Genomic DNA, 21922 nt, shown 5'->3' on the forward strand with positions numbered 1-21922 from the left:
ATGTCTTCATGAAGAACTTGGCACAGGGGGTAGAAGATACTTGTCAGGGGAGTAATGACATTTATATTCAGGTGCACTCGTTCACTCTTCCTCTCTTGATGTGTCTTAACAGAAGGCCAGGGAGAGAAAAAAAAGGTTTACCTCTTCAGTTTCCAAAGGCACACCTAAAGTACTTTAGTTTTATCTGTGCAATACATCACGAAACGGAGGCCGTCCAAACCCATCTTTTAGATATTAGCACGCTGTAGGAGGAAAGGCATATAGGAGATGCAGACTTGCCATCTGCCAACGGAGACCTCGAAATCTCTCCCTCCTGAACGAGGCTTAGAGAAATAAATCTCTGTCGGGAGAGTTGACTTCACCAGACTTCAGCTTCAATTTCACCCCGATCGGTAACAACTTAGTTATGATAACAGTAAGATTAGAAAAGTCTAAATGTTCCTGTGTGAATACGGTAAAAGATACTCAGTCTGTGAAGTACTTTATCCGGAAATCACACAGTTGGTCTCTTGGCGGCTAGGCGAATGTGAGAAAATGACCAAATTGCAACCTTAAGAAATAACTGAATCTTACTCATTGTAAGATGTAGGCTAAAGGTTAGAGAGGCGGGTTTATGATTGTAAAGTTGCCAGCCTCATATTCAAGGCTTGGGAAATGGTGAGAGTGAATGAGTAACGCCTGAACAACCAACTTTGAGAGAGCTCTATGCCAACTCTCTTTGTCTCCATTCATTGTGTATACAGCTCTTCTCTAACTCTCTCTGCATTCATTGTGTATAGGCTACAGCTCTATGCTAACTCTGTCCATGTGTTCAGTATTTAGCGCCATGTTACTGTAACTCCATCTTCATTCATTGTGTATGTACTGTAGCTCTATGCGAACTCTTTTCATAATGCTCTGTGTGAAACAGAGCATTGTTGAAAATAAAACTTTGTGCGCTCAGAAAAACCTCCAAGGAAATAAATAAGTAGCCTAATACATATGATCTTATTGAGCAGAATCTGCCCACTATATGTAATCTGGCTGTAAACTTCATACAATCTGGAGGTTGAAGATTATACCATGAACGGGGACGTTAATATGCCCATATCTCACTGCATACATCCAGTCAGTACAGTATGGCAGCAATACATTTACAGGTAGGACATCCAGGTCAGAAATATTCACACCATGTCAACACCTGTTTGTTAGTGATGACACAGAACATGGGGCTCATATACTTTTCTTTACTTAACATATGTAAGGAAACCCAAGTTTGCCATGAACACCACACTGCAATGATAAAAATTGCATCCTAAAATGTGATGGGGATCAGTTTTACTATAAAACAGACGGACATGCCATAATTAATTGCCATCCCTTACTTCCACTGATGTCACAACAATGATTGTTTACATGCTCGTTGTCAAGGCCTACATTTCATTGTGCTGCCACATTTTAAGTGAAGTGTCTAATTGAAAAAAAAAGAAAAAGAAAAAAGAATTAAATCAGCTCATTGATCTCTATGTATATTCATAGACAATCTGGACTCTATGGCCAACAACAGATTGTTAAAAATAGGGTCGACACCAACATGACAAGGGTGTACTGTAGCTCTGGTCACAAGACAGTTATAGATACCTTTTGCATCAGGATCGAAATCATGCCATTGCCTGATTTATACTTTGTCGTATGCTACTGTTGTGCTGATAATAGCAGATATACAAGCTCACAATGAGTCACATCAGTGCAGAACACCACTGTATGACTAAATATAGGAGGCTTAAGGAGCCAAAGACAGCTCTCTTCAGAGCTCTAACTAAATATGATTCAAATCTGATTCATTATACCAATACATTAAATATTGATACAATGTTATTACATTCTATTATAAAATTAATGATCAAGGAAAATACAGTATAATTCTATAAGGTGAGATAGTATCATCCAGTTGCATACTGTATAGTGTTGGGGTAATGATACAGTAGATAACTTTGACTGTTGCTGCACCTTCAGAGTTGTTTTTGTTTCATCATGACTACTTTGAAATGTATAGGTTGCCATCAACAACAATGTGGTATTGTTCTCTATTCCATGTAGCCTATCCTCTTCTATTTAATAATGTCCCTAGTCCTTTTCGTGCTTCATTTGTGGGTGGTTTGTACCTTACTTTTGAGTACCGTATGAGTTTTTTATGTTGTGTTGCGATTAATGCTGCGCTTCTTGGCCAGCTCTCTCTTGAGAAAGACATTTTAATCTCAGTGGGTCTCTAACCTAATAAAACAAAGGTTAAAATAAAGAAGAAGAAAAAGAGATACTAAGGCAATGATGTTCACTCCACGAGTTTGTCAAATCCCCTTATGCATCCCCACCTTAGATGGCACCCTAATTGAGTGGGTCGATCGCTATAAATACCTTGGGTTCTGGTTGGATAAACATCTAAATTTTAAATTCCATATTGATGCCTTGAGTAAGAAGCTGAAATTTACTCTAAGTTTTTTCTATAGACTGAAGGCTTGTTTTGCCTGCACTGCTCGCAAAAAATTGGTCACTGGTCTGTTTTTGTCCCAGCTGGATTATGGGGACAATATTTACAGGTTTGCTTGTGCCTCCACATTGACCAAGCTGGATCCCCTGTATCATGCTGCACTGAGATTCATAACGAATTCTCCTTTTAGAACTCACCATTGCACGTTGTATGCTGCAGTTGATTGGTCCTCTTTGACTACGCGCAGGTTGCAACATTGGTATAATTTCATTTATAAAGCTATTCTTGGTGAGCTCCCCTACTACATTACCTCCAAATTCAAATTGGTTAGAAATGGCTTAAATCTCAGATCAAATGCTTGGTTACGCTGTGAAGTACCTTCATTTTCATCTGAGGGAGGTAAAAAAATGTCTTTCTTTCTTAGGCCCTTGGTTGTGGAATGATCTCCAGACCAAACTCAAATTGGCTGCTCTAATTCCCTTGAGAAGCTTCAAAAGAATCACCTTAGTTTTTTTCACAAACACCTGTTCCTGTCCGGAGGTTTATTAGCCTAGCGGAAGGTTATTGGTTATGTGTATTGGTTGTACACTGTGTGTATTATTATTTTCTGTTTGATTACTGGCTTCTTTCTATTGTATAAAGTGTAGCATTGGGAGTTATTTTATGTATTTGTGATGTATCTTGGATGACTATTTTGTTGTTTGTTTTAGTATTGGTATGTCAAGCTTAGACTGTGTAATTTTAACGCTGTATCTTGGCCAGTTCACACTTGAAAAAGAGACTGTGTCTCAACGTGTTTTTACTGGTTAAATAAAGGTTAAATAAAAAAAATAAAAAAATAAAGATACATTAAATAGTAACTGCCCCAACACTTTATATAAATAATATTATTGTTCTACCTCTATACCTAATGTTACCTCCATGACAGCATGGTTCACTTCACATGAAGTTAAGTTGCTACAAGCATAGTAAAATAAATAAATACATATACAATTTGAAGGGGTGTATACAACTGGAAGGTTTACAATCAAACCCTACACTCAAATCCAGACACATAATTCTGATACCGCTGCGACAAGGGATTACCTTATTAGGGAGAGTTATTAGTTATTGTACGTGTCTAACACGGCACTCCGGCATGCAGGAAGGGTAGCGATGGATATGAAGTAATTGAGGAACCAGTTTCCTGTCCCATCGAGTTCCATGGCAGCTGGGGCTGACTGATATAGACTGCCTTTTCAAGCAGGAAGGCCCAGGACAAACGAGGAACTCCCAAACAATTAGCAGGACAACTCTGGTTGACTCATTAAGGGGTTCAAACGCGTCAACACAATCCGGTCTCGCAATGACAGCCTCTTTTAACACAATAACACCGGGAGAACAGCTACACTGTCAAGCTACAACAGCCATCTTTGAAATCTATAAATAAGCTAACCAAAGGAGCAGAACCGGAACAATGAGAGAAGAAAGGATGGGGGATATGAGAAGCAGAACCACAAATCCCCTCAGTTTACTACAACGGCAGGTCCGAGGCCACAAGATGTTCTTGGCCTGTGTACTAAGGTTCCTGCTGGTTTACAGTAAAAGCCCTGTTACACTCAGTTACACGCCAGTGTTGCACACTGAAAATAGCAGGTCTAAAAGCTCACAAAGTGTCACACTGTGACATGTTCTGTTGTGAGCTTGCAGATCTGCAATTTTCAGTGCATGACACAGGTGTGCAACTAAGTATAAACAAGCAAATAGCACACATGTTGTCCCCCACCAGTGACGTACTGTAGTCCCACCTTTAGGACTGTCAATAATTGGTGAGTGTAGGCTACTTAAAGTATGGGGGAAATTGTAGAAGGATTTTAGTATCAGACAATGAAAGGACTTCATATATTACATTTCCTGCTCTCCTCCAAGTTATATCATCATGAAATGTATAATGTTAATAGTCCAGTTTGTGCAATATGCCACAGACATTAAGAAGTACAATAAGCAACAAATACAATTTGTACTGTACATTCGACAAAGTAACCACAGTACTTGAGTCAAAAGTCACACAAATACTCCTGGTCAAATATCACTCAAATACAAATGAAAGTTTTTGTTAAAGTACTTTAGTTCAATTAAAGTACTGAAGTAGGCTACTTGCTTGAAATAAATACTTGCCATGCATCGCACACCATGATTCCACATTTGAATCGGGTGACCGACCCACGCAGACTCCTCACTACCACCGATGGCACACTACACACCGTACATTCGCTAAACGTCAGGCTAGGCGGCCTGACATTAGCTTAGTAGGTCAGAGCTTTTAACTAAAAGGACACTTCCAACACATAGACTGGGTATAAGCTGGGGGGCAAACCGGTGACCTTTTGATTCCCAGGCGGCCTCTCTACCTCTCAAGCTGGGACCTGAACCCAGTCTGGTGCCCTCCAATGGAGGGAACTGGGGTTCTCTATGGCAGTGGTTCCCAAACTTTTTAGCTTGAGACCCAATAGAGGAATTAGATGTCTCCCCGAGACCCAAACTAGTGAAAATAGCAGATCTACAAGCACACACCAGCTTGTTGAGCTTGTAGATCTATTATTTTCAATATTTCTTAAACTTCTTAAAGATTATTTAGTATTGAATGGTAATAGTTACTTTGAAAAATGTTTGAACTTGTTTTTATTTCTGAATTTATTTCTTTATTAAATCTTTCGAAATATAAAAAAATAATAATCTGGAAACAAAGAAAAAACAGGGGTATTTACTCGCGACCCATAAAAATATGTCCGCGACCCGCAAATGGGTCCCGACCCAGTGTTTGGAAACCACTGCTCAACAGTCCCCTAGTGGCACAAAGTCAGCACGGCAGTGTGACGGATGAACGAACCCATGTATGAACAGACAGAAACACTTTCATACCCCTCCCCCTCCACGTTTATGGTGGGGGACAGATCCATCTACATAGTTTCTTCGTACCCGGTATTAGAAAAGTAGCAAATTGCCATTAGAAAAGTTACTGTAGGCCTTGGGGAAAAAATGATGAAAGAAAGAAAAAGAAAGGAGTCATTGTGCAAACATTTTCCCAGGCAAAAACTATTTCCTGTAATGTTTGGAAATGCAACAGTTATTGGCAACTCTCCTGAGTCCTGAAAGAAGTACAAAAATAAAAAAAAGATTGTGTGGGGACCACACTAACTGAATGAAGGTATAGACTTCCTATTACTTTTTATTCATTATTCATAAGTAGGACAAAACGGATTAGGCAGTACAATCCCAAGTTACCCAAGCTTAGCCCATATTTCTACAACATCTGAAATAATTATTAAAGGTAGTGTGTATATGTATATATATATATATATATATATATATTTTTTTTTTTTTTTTTACATACACACACACACATATATATACATATATATATGTAATATATGTCAATTAAAGCGCTATATTCTGATAGCAATCATTGCTTTTAGAGTGTTTGTTAAATTTCCAGGTGGGTTGCCAATTTCAGCCAATTGGGAGAGAGTACCCATTTATCAGCTTCATTTTAATAGTGTTCCAGTTACAAATGTCTGCTCACTTCTTTGTATCTTTGTATCATCACTTCTTTATTCTGTATCCTGTATGATATCTCTCTCCTGGTTCGAAAAAATTGGTATCCTGACCTGAAAATGAGACTGAAGAGAGCAATGGTTATGGGAATATACAGAACAGCTATCTAACACTTATTTTAACAACAAAAACAAAAAACATTACTTACTGCACCTTTAAGGTTTTAGTTGGATTCACTGATTCAGGACAATTCATATGTTTAGATAAGCTGCCAAGAAGTTTCCAGTGATTGCTGTATTACCATGATATATGGTATTAATCTATGCACCAAAAATGCTCCCATCTTGCATGAAAGTACAAACTACACAAACTTTTTGGAAATACCATTTGCCTGATTCCTGCATCCACATTTCTCACTTGTGTTTACCTCACCTCTCAGCACACAACTTGTGCAGTGAAAGTTAAGTGAAATAATTTTACTTTGATGACTCCTCTGCATTACTAACTATTCTTACAATTAAGAGCAATTGGCAGTTACTGCCGTGTCATAATTTACATCTCAGTCCAAATTCTTCCAGCATTTCTCTGAGCCCAAAAGACAAACTCCAAACCTTACTACACAGCAGGTTTTATGGCAGCATGGCCCTATTCCATCTCCCTTAGCCACAGGAGCACAAGGCTAGACCCTGCTGCCTATAGACCAGGCTCCGGGCCAGTTATGCTACGCAAGATTTCCATGAGCACCGATATTTGTAACGTCCCACAAGATGTCTGTGAAAAAAAAAAAAAAAAGATGGGGGAGGAGTAATGACTACGATAAAAGGCAAAGGGTAAACTGCAAGGGATTTATTAGTGACTCACTACCAGTTACTGGTCAATTTATTCTATCACAATAGTGTCAAATTAAATGGAATTAGTGTAAAGTTAAAGTCATGGAAAGTGCTTCACCTCAATAAAACCCTACTAATAATATTGATGCACATAACAATGCTGAAATAATTCCTCATTAAAGGTGGTATTTTCTTTGTTAAAATACGTGCTAAATATCTCTATATTCTGAGAGTAATCATTGCCTTAGAGTTTGTTCAGTAACAGGTGTTTCCCCATCTCTACAGCGCTTTAGTAAACAGGGCTGCCAATTTCATTCAACCAGGTCAGAGAATACTATACAATACTACAGGATAAACAAGTGAAATTGGAAGCGATGAAACAAATAAATGTGCAGACAAAAAATGTTTGGAACTGGAACACAAGCTGATAAACGTTCGTTGTGGGTTTCTCTCTCCTCCCACCTGAAATTGTAGAGACGGGGAGACCGCTGTTGCTGAACAAACACTCTATAGCAATGATTACTATCAGAATATGGAGCGTAACATTTTTAACCAAAAGAAAAATTGTAATAAAAAATATATATAAATTACAGCACCTTTAAAATCCCTAAGCACCCTAAAAATCTCATATTTTCTTGTGTTAACTTTAATGAGCATGGCTGACAAGGAATTACAGTAACACCACACCTGAGTGAGCCTGTGAAACCAAAACCCATATCAATCTCTGCCAAACCTATTAACCCATTTTGGGCGGGAACCCCTTTTTGTAACTATACCATTCAGGACGGGAACCCCTTTTGGGGTTCCTGTTGCTATGTACAGTATATAGCAACATACATTTGTTGTAATTACTTAATAAATATTTGAAGTTTTTCAGAAAACTTCAGGTCAGGATTTAGAAGGCGTTTTTAGAATCGGCCTCAGGTCTAAATGGGTTAACTGAGTGTGAAGCCACATTAAGTTTGGAACGTCTAGAGACATTTCCTTCAATTTGCCAATGAAAACAGCGTAATTGAGGGGGGGGGGGCAAATCCTAAGAAATATATACATTTGTTCTGTATTACTGTATTGTTAACTCTTTCAGTGCCATGCTTATTTATGGAATTTTGGTTCTGAGTGCCACAACCAAAATTAATTGTAAAAAAAAAAGTGCTTAGGAGCCGAGATACAGCCTTTTTCAGTAAAAAGTTAAACAAGAAGTGAATGGAGCAGCAAATCTTCAAATCATCATATCTTGGGTTCTGAACATGTTTAAAAAAAAAAAAAAACGTTTTTTTTTTTTTTTTTCGTGACGTCTTTGACGTCTTGTGGCACACGGGGCGTCAGGCCTCATGACGTCTTTGACGTCTTGTGGCACTGAATGAGTTAATAATTCACTTTACTATTACACCTACTTCCAGTTTGAACTCAACAACCCGCAGGAGATGCACGCAGCGGTGATACAACAGTTTGACGGCAATTACAAATCAAACAGTACTATTGACACTGTTGTGTGCCCCCCCTCCCCCGAGAATTGGGTTTTAGTTTTATTTTATTTATCCAGACGGTTATCAGGAAGTGGCATGGGAGCGAGGGGAACCATACATCTGTAGTCCTGGCATCATCATCAGGAAGTCAGTCTGTTCAGCTGGGGCTCTGGTAACACATCAAAGCCCTGACACTACTCTCTCTCTCTGTTGCACTGATAGCTGCTGGTTAGTACTCCTTCATCGACTTGCACTGACAGAGCGGGTTTCCTCCGTGTGATTTAGTGTATATGGGGCCCAGGCACTGTTGTCTTGCCCCAGGGAAGCTCATTTATCTCATTTATTTCGAATCACTGCAGTGCTGTGCGTTCAGCCCTCAGAACTTCAGTGGTGAACGCAGAGGCCCCAGACCAATGAGATCATAAAGTCTCTCTTCTAGCCGACCTGAGATAAATAAAAGAGTTGCAAAAAGCTGCACTTATTTTATCAGTGAGGTCTTGGCTGCCTCATACAGGATTTAAGGCATGATATATTAATCAGACCTATCAGGTTCCTTTGATCTAGTTACCATATAAGTTACCACCCATGACAGGCTGACAGCAATCGGGGGGAAAATAAACTATAAATTGGTGTTAAAGACAAGCTATATCATTCCTTAAGAAAAGCACATCATTATAACAATATGAAAAATGGCAACTGCTTGGGGAGGCCATGTTGACATCTGCACCGTTATCTGGTTTTATGTCATTGCCATCATGTCGTACTCACCATCATCAAGGTACATCTGGTCTAGCTCCTGTGGCTCCTGTTTGATGTTAATGGCCAGTGTGGGGGGGCTGGCCCCTTCCTGCATGGAGGAGCGGCCTCTCTCCGACACCTTGGGGAGCGGCTGGGCCACTGGGCTACTGCTGCCACTGGCTGGCGTCAGGGAGAAGGGGGTCTCGGGGCCTGTGCCAGGGGTAGACGGCTGGGAGGTTGGGGAGGAGGAGGCACTGCTGGCTGCGTAAAGGCCAGACGGCTGGTGGTAGCGTCCCGGTGTCTCCTGGATGATGGACACGTGTGGCACCGGAGACTGTGGATTCTTGGAGAAGTGAGTGGGCGAGAGGTCGTGCAGTTTAGGACTGGTGCTGGGGGAGGATGAGGAGGATAACGAGGAAGGCTTGGCTGCCAGTCTCTGCTGGCCGACGGGGTATGCCCCGCCGGCCACGCACGGCCGGAGGTCAGAGGGCATCATGGGAGCCATGACTTGTGGGGTGAAGTATGGTTTTGAGTGCAACCCCAGGCCAGTGCTGCGCTGGGTACAGACCAGAGCACCATCGTAGTCGTCGTGTGGCTCTGTTTTTATTGTCGGGACTGATAATAGAGGCACACGGAGAGAAAAAGAAAGAATAAGAATGAAGAATCATTAGTAAACATACGTCTCGGCCCCCTTTGCGAGTGTGATCGGGAGAGTAAGTGTGTGAGTGAGTGGGTTTGTGGCTAGGATACCCAGTGCCAAACAAACAGTCGCATCAATGAGACTCTGTGTCTAGGCCCTAAGCTCTCCCACCCGGGCTGAAAATATTCACAAAACAGGGAAAAAAAGGGATGAATCATCACCACAAGAGACATCCAGCTGGTTCTATAATAAAAGGGCCTATTTTCTTTGGATCCTTTTGGATGTACAATATGAAATATGTGGCTGCTGTAGAAGCTTCGTACTCAATGGGGTTCTGCAATTTTAAATAAATTACCGCATACTGCATTCTCTCAGAGTTGCAGAAGGAGAGGGTTCAACTCAATGTAAAAGTTGTGTGTGTGTGTGTGTGTGTGTGTGTGTGTGTGTGTGTGTGTGTGTGTGTGTGTGTGTGTGTTTAACATAACCCCTTATTTCAAGACGTGGCTAAGTGAAACAAAATGGTGGAGTGGTGTGCTCGAGGCTTTGCGGACTGTGGTGATTATACAAGTGGGGACCATGGTTGGAGCTCAGACAAGCTGGGTCCTTCTCCGCAGCCTTGTTCTTAGTCCCCAGGACTTGGCCACCCGGCCAGATTCCAGCATAGCTCATGTTGAACATAAAGTTTTGAAATGAGGGCCCTCAATCTGCTCCCGTTTATGATACAGCATCAATCTTATATAACAAGCGACGCGGCGCTGTCCATCTATAGGGAAACGAGTGCAATGTTCTCGGTCCCAGTTTCATCACCGCATCAGCCTTCTTTAATCACAGTAAAGGGGGATCTATCACTTCTTTTCATGGATATGGGGATTGAGAAGCTGTTTCACATTACGAAGAGAAGCGTGTGCTTGGGTTCAGGGCTAAAGCAGTAAATAACTCTTGCTTTATTCTTTTTACTGTGTGTCTTATTGGACGTTCTCAGTTTGTTTTGGCTACCTACAGTCAACCGTTTTTATTCGATTTTGATTTTGTCTGTACTTGCGGAGGTTTGTGCAATCTGTGTTTTGCCAGGATGCTTGTCTTCTTAGCCTGGTCTTTTGGGAGTCTTTCTTTTCTATCGCAGCAGGACTGGCCGGGTAACCACTTTAACCATTTAAACCCTATAATTCATTGAAGTCCGAAGTCCAATTGGGGTCTACACTAAAGTAAGGAAATAGCCAGCACACAATGAATGTCCTTTTCACATAGTTTTTTATTTACCGACAACGGACACGTTTCAACCTAATAGGTCTTCCTAAACTTATTAGGTTGAAACGCGTCTGTTGTCTCTGTCCGTGAGAGGTAAATAAAAAATCACACCCAGTGTGAAGTGGGCGGTGTGGTCATCACAGATGGAAGCTCACTTAAAAGTGCATAGTCCTATTTATAGGTTATTCATTTCATCATGTGTCTCGCTAGCCAATCACAGTGCTGAATAGAGTCAGCCAATCACAGTACAGCTAGGGGTGTACTAATGCTAGGGGTGTACTAATTATGAGCCAATCACAGTACAGCGAAGGGTGTACTAATGAGGGGTCCCAACCCCACTTATAGGGGCGGCTACACCGCCCAAAAACGATGTGAGAAGGACATTCATTGTGTGCTGGCTATTTCCTTACTTTTAAGACTTTTTATTCAACCTGGAGGGTTGCAGGCCTTCTGCTTTGCAGTCATTTCTCTCAGTCTATACTAAAGGGCAATTTATGCTTGGAGAGACAAGTTTGGAACAACACCTTGCACGACGTAAAATGTGTTGCGTAATCGGATTGGTTGGGAAGACGAGATGCGTGACACCACATTCACTTCACTTCAATTTTTTGGCGACCGCGAGTCGCGGACAGTATGAATACTAAAATCTCAGAACGTTGTGATACACGTAGTGCGATGCATTCCTCAACACTTGTTGCTCCAACCATATTTTTTTTTTGGGGGGGGGGGTATGAGTAAATGTCCCTTTTTGTTTGCGTTTCCTAATTTTTTTATTTTTTTTATTATTATTTAACCCCCCCCCCCCCCCTAAAAAAAAACAACAACGAACAAATCAACAAATAAAAACAGAAAAAGCTAACAATTTTCCAAAAGAAAATGAATTTCATAAATTTTCAAAAAGTAAAAATAAAGTTCCATAAATTAAAAAAAAGGAAGAAATAGTGAAAATAGCCGATCTACATCTCACAACGCGCTGCAATGTGACTAGTCTATTTTCGCTATTGAGTACAAGTGGTTAATTCAAAATGTATTGTTGAGCTGAAAAGTTTGGGAAACACTGTCATAGAACACCCTGCCGTCAAGCCCTCCCTCCCTCCTTCCTCTGTCAACAACTCTATATAGCAGGAACTCTGATGAGACGCCTTACACCAACCACAGGACTAAAATAGCAGACGCACCCCTATTTTCGGCACAGCCACAGGAAGCGCGTCTGTTAGTGGAGGACAGACAGATGCAGAAATCACACAAACGAGTGGGAGAACTGCAAATGTTTGTCTTTGCCACAAAAAAATCTTGTGAGAGCGCACAAAGTAAAACTACTGAGTGTTACTTTAACTCTTGACTGTCCAAATGGACCTGAAAGGCTACAATTGCGCACTCTCACTCTGCAATGTGAAAAGTCACAGTCGGGGTACGTTTCTAAATAAATGAAAATATGTAAACAAACTGATTCAGAATCTGGTGGCATCATTATTCGTTTATATGGTGGAGGGGAAATACACGCCTCTGCTTTTGATATCACCCCTTTGAATTAAATACATGCACTTCCTTTTGAGAAATGTAGACTGTCTCTCAGATATATTATATTGAACAATTTAATTAAGATGTATGTTAGCCACATTAACCCTGGAGTCACAATTTATCAAAATAAGCTTGGAAATAACTTAAATAGCGGAATAGCTAAAGTCACAGTTTACACGTCCAAAGTGTAGTTTCATTCCTCAGAAATAAATGTTCATGTTCAAGTATTTTTCTCACCCAAAAAGGTCCATAAAGGTGTTTTATAGTACCTAAAACCGGCCTTTTTGCCCTCATTTAGTATTCCAGGATCTTTTGCAATATGTAAAATCTGAGTTTCATGCACTACATCACACCAGTTTTCAGTGACCGCTGGTCTGAAAACCACATTTTTGGGGGTTTAAATCCATATGAATTGCTTTAGAGATACACAGAGTGCCAAAAACCACCAGGATTTTTATGGGTAAGCTTCAAAAACATATTAACCACACAAAAAAACAGGATTTTTGTTGGGGTGGTTCTTTAAATAGCAAAAATAGCAGTTATACAAACTGACAACCCGTTGTGAGCTCGTAGATCGTCTATTTTCACTATTGGTGTACAATGAAGTATATGGGGCTTATGTGGTTAAGAGAATTACAAATTTAACCCTGCCATTGCCTTTTTTTCTTCTTTTTTTTTACTGTACTGTACACCAGATCTGCCACTAAGTACAAAAATGTTCTTCCTGATTCTCCGCCTCTCTCAACGTGTTGAGACGTCAACCATAATTGACCAGCACCTCAGCCTGCATGCTTCATGAGATTTTACATCCTTTTTAGAAGACAGTGACCAGACTGGCTGTCCCCTTCTGATTGTCCCCTGCCAGACTCTCCCTCAACCGCCTGCAGGACAATGCTCCACTTTCACAGCAGGGCACTGTGGCGCCCACATACAGGGCAGGGCCAGTGCCGTTGAATCACAGCTTTGAACCACCCTGGATGCTCGCTCCAAGTCCCAGCGGCAATTAGCAGTGCTTTTTTTTTTCAGCTGTTGGGTCAGCGGTTTTATTTAGTCTGGCAATAGGTTTGCTATTCACATGACAGGCCTTTCCCATGGCCTTGCATAATCCCCGCCCTTCTAGGCCCCATTCATAGCGGAGTTCCTATAGCTACAGGTATGGAAAAGAACAACTTTTATGGAGATGGATTTTTACAATGGAGGAATAATAGTGTTGCTTTGTTCCTCCCTTGCAAACCACAAGACAAGGGGAACACAATCTGTTTGTTCTCGTTCTCAGATGTAAAAATTGTGGCAAAGATTATTCTAAATTTTCTCTAGGATCTGAAAGGACAAAGGGCAGACAGAGCTGGATTTGGAGTTAATAACTAAAATGAGGGTAGAGTTTGATTTGTTTAAAAAACAGAGACATATACTTTGTTTAACAACAAATAGCGAAATTGTCCGATCTTGTCAAATTGTGATATTATCAAACATAAAACATAAATATTAAAACTTAATGCAGTGGTGAAAAAAAGGGGATATCAAAAGCAGAGCAAATCGAACACTGGGTCGGCCCGTCAAAGTGCAAGGCACTGAGAGAGACATACTCATTTTAGTGAGCCACTCAGAACAACAGCGTCAGCAAATGCCTAAAAGAGTGAAAAGTGAATGAGTCAGAGAGAGAGAATTTACCATTGGCAGGCACATAGGTGAAACGCTGGTACTGGCTTCTTTTCCTCTTGCCGTTGCACACATAGAAATTCACTTGTACTGGGGTGGATAGTCTCTGGTTCCGATAAGGAGGGATTTCAACCAGAAGTGAACTCTGCAACACACACACAGAGATAACAGAATAAAAAATGTTGCATGAGATGAAGCATGCTTCACTCACATACAGTACATCCTCTATTGCCCGACCCACTGTTTGTTTCCCAAACAGTGGGTCGGGACCCAAGTTTGGATCGCGGGTAAATTTTTATGGGTCGCAAGTAAATGTCCCCTTATTTTTTGGTTTCCTATATTTTGTTTTTCATTATTATTTTCAAAAGATTCCCCCAAACAATTCACAGAATTTCATAAATGAATACAAAATATATATAGCAGATCTATAAGCTTACAACGTGACACGTTGATCTGCTATTTTCACTAGTTTGGGTCCCCGGGAAACATAAAATGACTTTTTGGGGTCTCAAGCTATAAAGTTTGGGAACCACTGCTCTATTAAAATTGCCTTAAGGGAGAACGGCCCGTCGGGTGGGCGGGCCGCCGACGTCACGGTCATGTTACCATGACTCAGCCATAACCAAATAAAGAGTTCCCAATGCAACTACACCAAAATATGGAGTGTGTTGCCTAACCTCAATGTGTCGTCATGGCATCAGGCGCAAACAAATCAGTCAGCTCCATATATGGGCACAAAAGGGGGCATGCCCATATATGGGCATAAAAGGGGACATGGGCTGACAGATACAGAGATCCGAAAGAGGAGCTGAGAGGTGAAGGGCTTATTTTGACTTCGGTCTATGGCGGTGTCACGCGCTGAAAACACCTGATCTACAAGCTCACAACTAGTTCTGTCACGCAACACTGTTGTATGATGGGGAATAAGTTCATCACTTAAGGCCTATATACTTTGCTCGCTGTATGACAAATAACAAAAATTGCCGATCTACAAGCTGTGAGCTTTTTTTGTGCAATTCTTTTTGCCAAAAATAGGGAAGCCAGGGGTAAAACGGAACAATTATGTTCAATTTCTGGGCAGGGGTATTTTTTATTCTCCTCCCAGATCTCAGAGTCCCAATTAATAAGGGGTGTGTTGCTAAATAGGAACAGTCGAGGTCAAAGGACATAGACTCCTCTCTTGACAAAACTCTTTGACTAAACCCAGTCCTTACATGAATAAATAAATCAAATACACTCTATGCAGAGTAAGGATATTACCAGAGCCAGGAAGCAATGAAATGACCATAAATAATATTCTCAAACTGATTTTGATTTCCATTTTCCCTTATACTCCTGGATATAAAAACAGGGTTTTTAAAACCAGATTACAGTCCATATGGGAGAGACAGTGAGAAGCCCTGAAGTAAGGTCATAGTAAACCATGGTTGTTTTCACGGCGAGTTACTCTAAATTCAACTAGGGAGGATCCAGACAGTTTATTTCCCCTGTGCAGCTCCCTGCTGTCTCAGGAGCGAGCACAGAGCCGCGAGAAGCCAAGAAACCGGGTTCAACCACTGGCCATGTAAACTACACAAGATCTATGTGTTTATGTGAGTGGGTGGAAGTTACACTAGTGTGTGTGTGTGTGTGTGTGTGTGTGTGTGTGTGTGTGTGTGTGTGTGTGTGTGTGTGTGTGTGTGTGTGTGTGTGTGTGTGTGTGTGTGTGTTAGGTGGAGGTGTACATGTTGTGTGTTTGCTTAATGTAAATGTAGGCCTATGTGTAGAATTTGCAGATTGTGTGTGTGATATGGTTGTTATATGAATGTGAGTATATGTGTCAGTGTACTTCACCTTACGACACACGAGACGATTTTAGGTCGTACAACAGACTATAAATCACCCTTAAGAGTGTGTGTGTGTGTGTGTGTGTGTGTGTGTGTGTGTGTGTGTGTGTGTGTGTGTGTGTGTGTGTGTGTGTGTGTGTGTGTGTGTGTGTGTGTGTGTGTGTGAGAGTGTGAGAGTGAGAGTGAGAGAGCGCACGTGCATGCACACACGCACACACAGTGCTATTCAGTAGCCAGAGAGGAAGTCATCTGTCTGGGTATTATGGTTTGGAGGAAGGCTAACTCTGACAGGTACAGGTGAGAGATGACACACGATGAGTTAAATCACTGCAGTCATAAAGTCAAGTGAAGCCAGATGGGGCACTTCACCCTCTCTTCCTCCATGCCTTCCAACCTGCACTGCACAATACAACACAGGAAAGCAGCTTTCTGAATCCGTCATCCGCTAGCTTCAATTATAAACTGTGCGTAAGCCGAACAGAAATGTGAATTATGCATTCCACGGCCGTCGGTCACTTTAAGGAATGATGAGGCTATGCTTATCAGAGATTTTGTGTTTTATAAATATCCTTACAATAGCCCTCCTTTTTACAATATGTATATATTTTTTTACAATAATTCCCCAAACCTCTGTCTGTCCCCAAAATCTCTTCTGCCCGGTTCTCCTCAGTGGCTGGAGCAATTGATCTGTATTTGCACACGGCCATTGACCATTAGCATGTGCACGGAACAGCGACGCCCGTTTTTCACTTTCCCAAAATGTAAGCTGTTAATTAGCGTTTTTATGTGAAAGAATTCGGGCTATGGAAGCTAGCGTCGGCATGCTTACAGCCGTCGCCATGGTTACAGCCCCCCAAGCTATGGGAGGAACGGGTCCTCCTTGGGGCCAAAAAGGTTTGGGACTATTGCTGTACAGCACAGCACATAACCCAAAGTCTGTTAATACTTTGACTGCACATGGACTAGTAAATATACATTTTTGAAATTATACAATGGGCTTTCAGTCAATTGCAGAAGCTCCAAGTGCCAAACATGCTCTACCCACATTATTACTGTACAATTGGCCATATTCACATGGGGACCATTTTGCTCAGCTTTGAACCACCCTGGATGCTCGCTCCAAGTCCCAGCGGCAATTAGCAGTGCTCATGGGAGTTCCCAGTCTCACTCCCTCGTGTATAATGTAAGAGCAAAATGTGAATAAGGTCAATGTCATGCTTTAAGTCAAGTTAAAAAGATGGGGAATCACGCAATTTTCCAACCTGTAGAATATTGACAAGCCCACTGTGGTTCCCAGTTCAGCGCAAGAAAAAACTAGTTATTTTCCCCCAAACTTTTAGGGTTTGGAACCAATTATTTTTCAGTTGAGACATTCTGAACCGGTTCTAAATTAGGAGGGAAAACAACAACGGGAACAACAACCGCTTCCACACTGGTGGAAAGGGGCTCCTATTGTTTTTTGTCGACAGTGTCGATCATCACAAACCTTTGAGCCAAGACTACAGACTTTACTATTTAAGTCCCGTTTTATTCATCGGATATTCAGATATGCAGAAATAGCCATTCTAGGCTCACACAGCAATGCAATACGAAATGTTGTGAGCTTGTAGATTGGCAAACAACATTTTCACCTACAGTATATAATGCCATGCCTAAAATAGAGACACCAGGTTTAATGCAGTTAAGATAATATCAAACATGTTTGAAAGTTCAAGACGAGACTCCACCTGAGTTTGTGATTAACATGTCATGACGGGGCACGCACCAACTGAGTTAAGACAGGTGTGATTTTGCTCCGACTCTGGAAATCTGTCTGAAGATTTTAAATCACTTCAAATATAGCCAATTGTAAGGCCAGCATTTCTCACTAGAGGTTCTTATCTGACAACTGCGATTTGTTTTATTTCGCAAGAGGAGCATAGAACTATGAAACATTGAGCATGTGGGGGAAATTCTAAGGCAGGTCTATAGACAGTCTAAACCCCCATACATCTTAACTCTATACAAGTAACCTGAATGCATCAGACCTAATGTAACTTGATGTGAATAACTCTTCTAAATCACCATTTAATCCCTGCCTTTTCCTAAATCTGTCTTTATAGAAAGGTCAGTCCTTGACAATGACAGAGACGGTGAGGTATTCCTGAATGTGCGGTCTGCTTTGCTTTGTGGTGCAATAGAATAGGTACAACCTTTGCCAAGGCACTGTCAAGTGTTTGAAATGGGACAAGTCCAGGAGACTGAGGCTGAGAGAGCAGGGAGCCCTGTGTGTGTTAACCCATTAAGACCTGAGGCCCATTCTACAAATGTCTTCTAAATCCTAACAGTTTTCTGAAACACTTATAGGTTGCTATAACTGCTATAACTTTTTCATGTCAAGGACCTAGGGGTGTGCTCATGAAACGATACAATACGATATTGGGCTCACGACATCGATACGATACGATATTTGGCACTTTTTTATTATGAAAAAATATATATATATACAAATACTTCTGTTTTGCATTATTCAGAAATGCAAACTTGTAGCTTTTCAGCTACAATAGCCGTTTTGAATCCAAATAGGGCAATAGTGTGACACCTGACCCGAAAAAAACAACATGTTGTCCCCATTTTCACCTCAGGGCTGTTTGCATGCCTGATTATTATTATTGTAAAAAAAATGTTTTTTTTAAATTTATTTTTTTACGATATTTCCCCCCCCCAAAACGATACATATCGTCACGAAAACGTATCGCGATATATCGCGGGACGATATATCGGCACACCCCTACAAGGACCCCCAAAATGATATGTATTTGGCCGCGGACCCCCCCATCTCAAAATATTTACTTTCTAGGGACCCCTCAGAAGCAAAGATTTGAATTACAAATGTTCGCTTTTAAAAATATATATATATTCAAAGATTTGCAAAAAGTTTCATGATTTTTCAAAAAGAGCAGATCTACAAGCTCATAGCGCTGCACTTGGCACCGCGCTATGAGCTTGTATATCTGCTATTTTTTAATAGCCAAAGTATAAAATAGTGGTTAAAGTGGTTCAAATCTAAAATGACAGATGCTTTCCCGGTCTCAATGGATTAAGAGCATCCCACAGCTGTCTCCCTGCTGTGTGCGTGTATGTGTGTGTGTGTGTGTGTGTGTGTGTGTGTGTGTGTGTGTGTGTGTGTGTGTGTGTACGCACGCACGCACGCACGCACGCACATCTGTGCATATGTGTGCACAATATGTGTGTATGCTGTGGGGAGACACAGGGAGCAGGTGCGGTGTCTCATATGTAGACACCCTCTAATCCCCTCGTCCATCTCCCAGACTCCCAGAACACATTGCTCACTCTCACACTCTCTCTCTCTCACTCTCTCTCTCTCTCTCAGTCCTTGCAGCATCTCCAGGCTTTGCCCCCCAGCTGTTCCAGGCCAAAGCAAAGGACACACGGCCAAAGCCCCAAACTCTTTTACACTTTCAAAGTCAAATTGATTGATTTCGCTGTGCAATATACAGTAGATGTGCTTTTGTATGTTTACCGTTTACGTTCGATGAAATTAATTCAGGAGGTTCATTTCCTGAATGAAACTGAATGAATCTGAGCGAGTGGCCAATCACTAGAAAAATAAGTGGTTTCAATTCATATTTTCAAATGATTGCATTCAAAGCAACTTTAACCCTTCTCAAAATGGTTAATAAATATATTTAAGATGATCTCAGCTTATGACAGAAAGACAGACAGACAGACAGACAGACGTAGTAATAAAATTAATAATAATAACTCTATTACTTACAGACTTCGAGGAATCCCTGTCAACCTTGGCCTCAGTCTCCCACAGGTGGTGACCATCTAAAAAAAAGGAGCAAAGAAAATAGTGAGACATTTCACAACAGTATAAGCCAATACAAAAAGCAAAAAAAAAACTGTACACCCTACTTGGATTCCCATTCAACAATGATGAAATCATAAGTAATGCAACAAGTGTTGTTATTATTATCTGTTACATCAGTGATATATAAAACAGCTGTGGAGAGCCAAGGCTATCGCAAACGTATTTTGTCTGACCCACAACTCATGAGCTCATATCCTTAGTCTGAGTCTAACTCCGTAACTAACAACTGTATGGGGAGGGGGGGAGCAGACACAAAAAAAAAAAACTCAGAGAAAGTTCAGATCGAGACAGTTATAAAAACAGAGGAAGACAGAGAAAGACACAAAGACAGAAAGAAACTGAATACTGCTAAGAGACAGAGTCAGTCAGACGGACAACGTTTACAGATGGATGCACAGAAAGACAGACAGAGCCGGATGGGAATCTGATGCAATTCTCAACACTGAGCCAGAAAGAGAAGAGTGACGTCTTTGGTGGATAGCAGAAACCTTAACTTCAATCCTCTGTGCATTCCCAACACGCATAACCGATTCCGACTAGCTCGGCTCGTTAAAAGAGCTATAAAATGGGGATTCCGATAACCAGTGGGCAGAGGATGACTGGAAACTGACGACTTAATCCCCAATTTTCACCATTGTTGAAGGCTCCTCATACACACATATACACACACATACACACACATACACACACACACACACACACACACATGCACTCACATGCACACACCAATATCAGCCTTTTCTGTCATCCTTACATAACTCACTGAAACAAAAAAAAATAAGAAGCTTTTCTGGTCTCTGCAATGTGAGAGAAAGAAAGGAAAAAGTAATTTTCCCACAGTTTTATGACATTAAGAAGGAAACCATTGCACTTTTTTATAACCTTTTTCTTTTTCTTTACAAGGCCCCAAAACAGACTTGAAATCACTGTGAAAAAGCCCTTTGCATTAAGAGACTGCGGCTCTGAGAACTTAATGTCTGGCTGTGGCCATTCTGCAGGCCAGCTTCATTGAAGGTAAATTAACTGAGACGGGTATCGTACTGTGCTTGCTCAGACGGGAGGATGCCTGCATGGTATTTGATAAGTGGCCAGTTAAGAGTTGCATAGACAGCGTGATGGATGGGGTGTCGTCCCTGGTCTGAGCTGTGAGGTGACGGAGATACGAGGCACATGATGACGCCTCCTATTATGTGTGAGGCACCGCCCATTCACCTCCACCTCCTCTCTCCATTTACAGTATCCTCTCTTTTAATTTACTACCATCCATCTATCCATCCATCCATCCACAAAGTATAATAATTTCACTTTTTAAATCTGTAAAGACCGTAAGGGCCTGTCTGTCTGTCTATCTCATTTTATAACTGTCTCTCTGCACCGACTCTTTCTCTGTCTGTCTGTCTGTCTGTCTGTCTCCCTCTCCACCAGAATGGAAGCCCTTAAGGAATACGTATATCAATCCACAGGAGATAAACATGTTTTTCAGATCATCCTGTCTCTATTTTGTTTCAGACACAAGTACACTTTTTTTGCAGCACATATTAGTACAGAAGCAAAAAATATCAAACAGAGCAATTTGTCCTCTCTTTTTTTTTGCCCTCCTCCTTGCTGCCAGGAAAATTGTTTTCCAGAAATGAAAAAAAAAGAAGCTTTAGGACTTAAAATGCGTGGGCTACCTCCGTTTGAAAAGAGTGTACCAGATAGCTGATAACCACAGAATGTTCCAGAGCCATGGCAACATCCGCACATCACTTCCACCAATCCGGTGAAAGAAAAACACAAGCAAACGTTATATAAAAATAATATATATATATTAAAATATAGATATATATATATTTATATAAAAAGCAGCTACACTCGAAAACCTCTCCTATCTGAGCCACCTCAATACCACTCTAACCTCCCTCTTACCCACTGTCGTGGACAATATCCAATATTTTATCTAAGTTTTCTAGACCACTCAATGTAAAATCAATCCCCCCGAAACCACCTCAACCATATAAACCCAGTACGCCTCTTTGTACGACTCACCCAGTGCCCAAACCCCATTTGACTTGGCCACATCCCAGAGTTGCAGTTGAAGTCTGATAATTCACATTTCTTTAGCTGTGGTCTATAC

At 41.1% G+C, this 21922-nt stretch overlaps 1 protein-coding gene across 5 annotated transcripts in view; it reads right to left on the minus strand.

The window, feature by feature from the left end:
• The window catches only part of nfatc1 (nuclear factor of activated T cells 1), a 46678-nt gene that overhangs the window by 4457 nt on the left and 20299 nt on the right, over nt 1-21922 (minus strand). Inside the window, exons 7-11 of one of the 5 annotated variants that reach the window (XR_013934042.1) lie at nt 19708-19763; nt 14116-14248; nt 9066-9650; nt 6618-6772; nt 6030-6126 (exon numbers count right to left, since the gene is read on the minus strand). Coding sequence is in view for 4 of the 5 variants with exons in the window: in XM_080442142.1 (XP_080298268.1) it covers nt 6050-6126; nt 9066-9650; nt 14116-14248; nt 19708-19763 (851 nt within the window). In the remaining variant the exon portion in view is untranslated. Of the gene's footprint in view, nt 1-6029; nt 6127-6164; nt 6773-9065; nt 9651-14115; nt 14249-19707; nt 19764-21922 lie in introns of those variants that run through there. The other 4 variants (XM_080442142.1, XM_080442144.1, XM_080442143.1 and 1 more) reach the window with 4 other exon arrangements.

Source organism: Gymnoscopelus braueri (genome assembly GCF_963280865.1).
Source record: "Gymnoscopelus braueri genome assembly, chromosome: 11".
NCBI lineage: Eukaryota > Metazoa > Chordata > Actinopteri > Myctophiformes > Myctophidae > Gymnoscopelus > Gymnoscopelus braueri.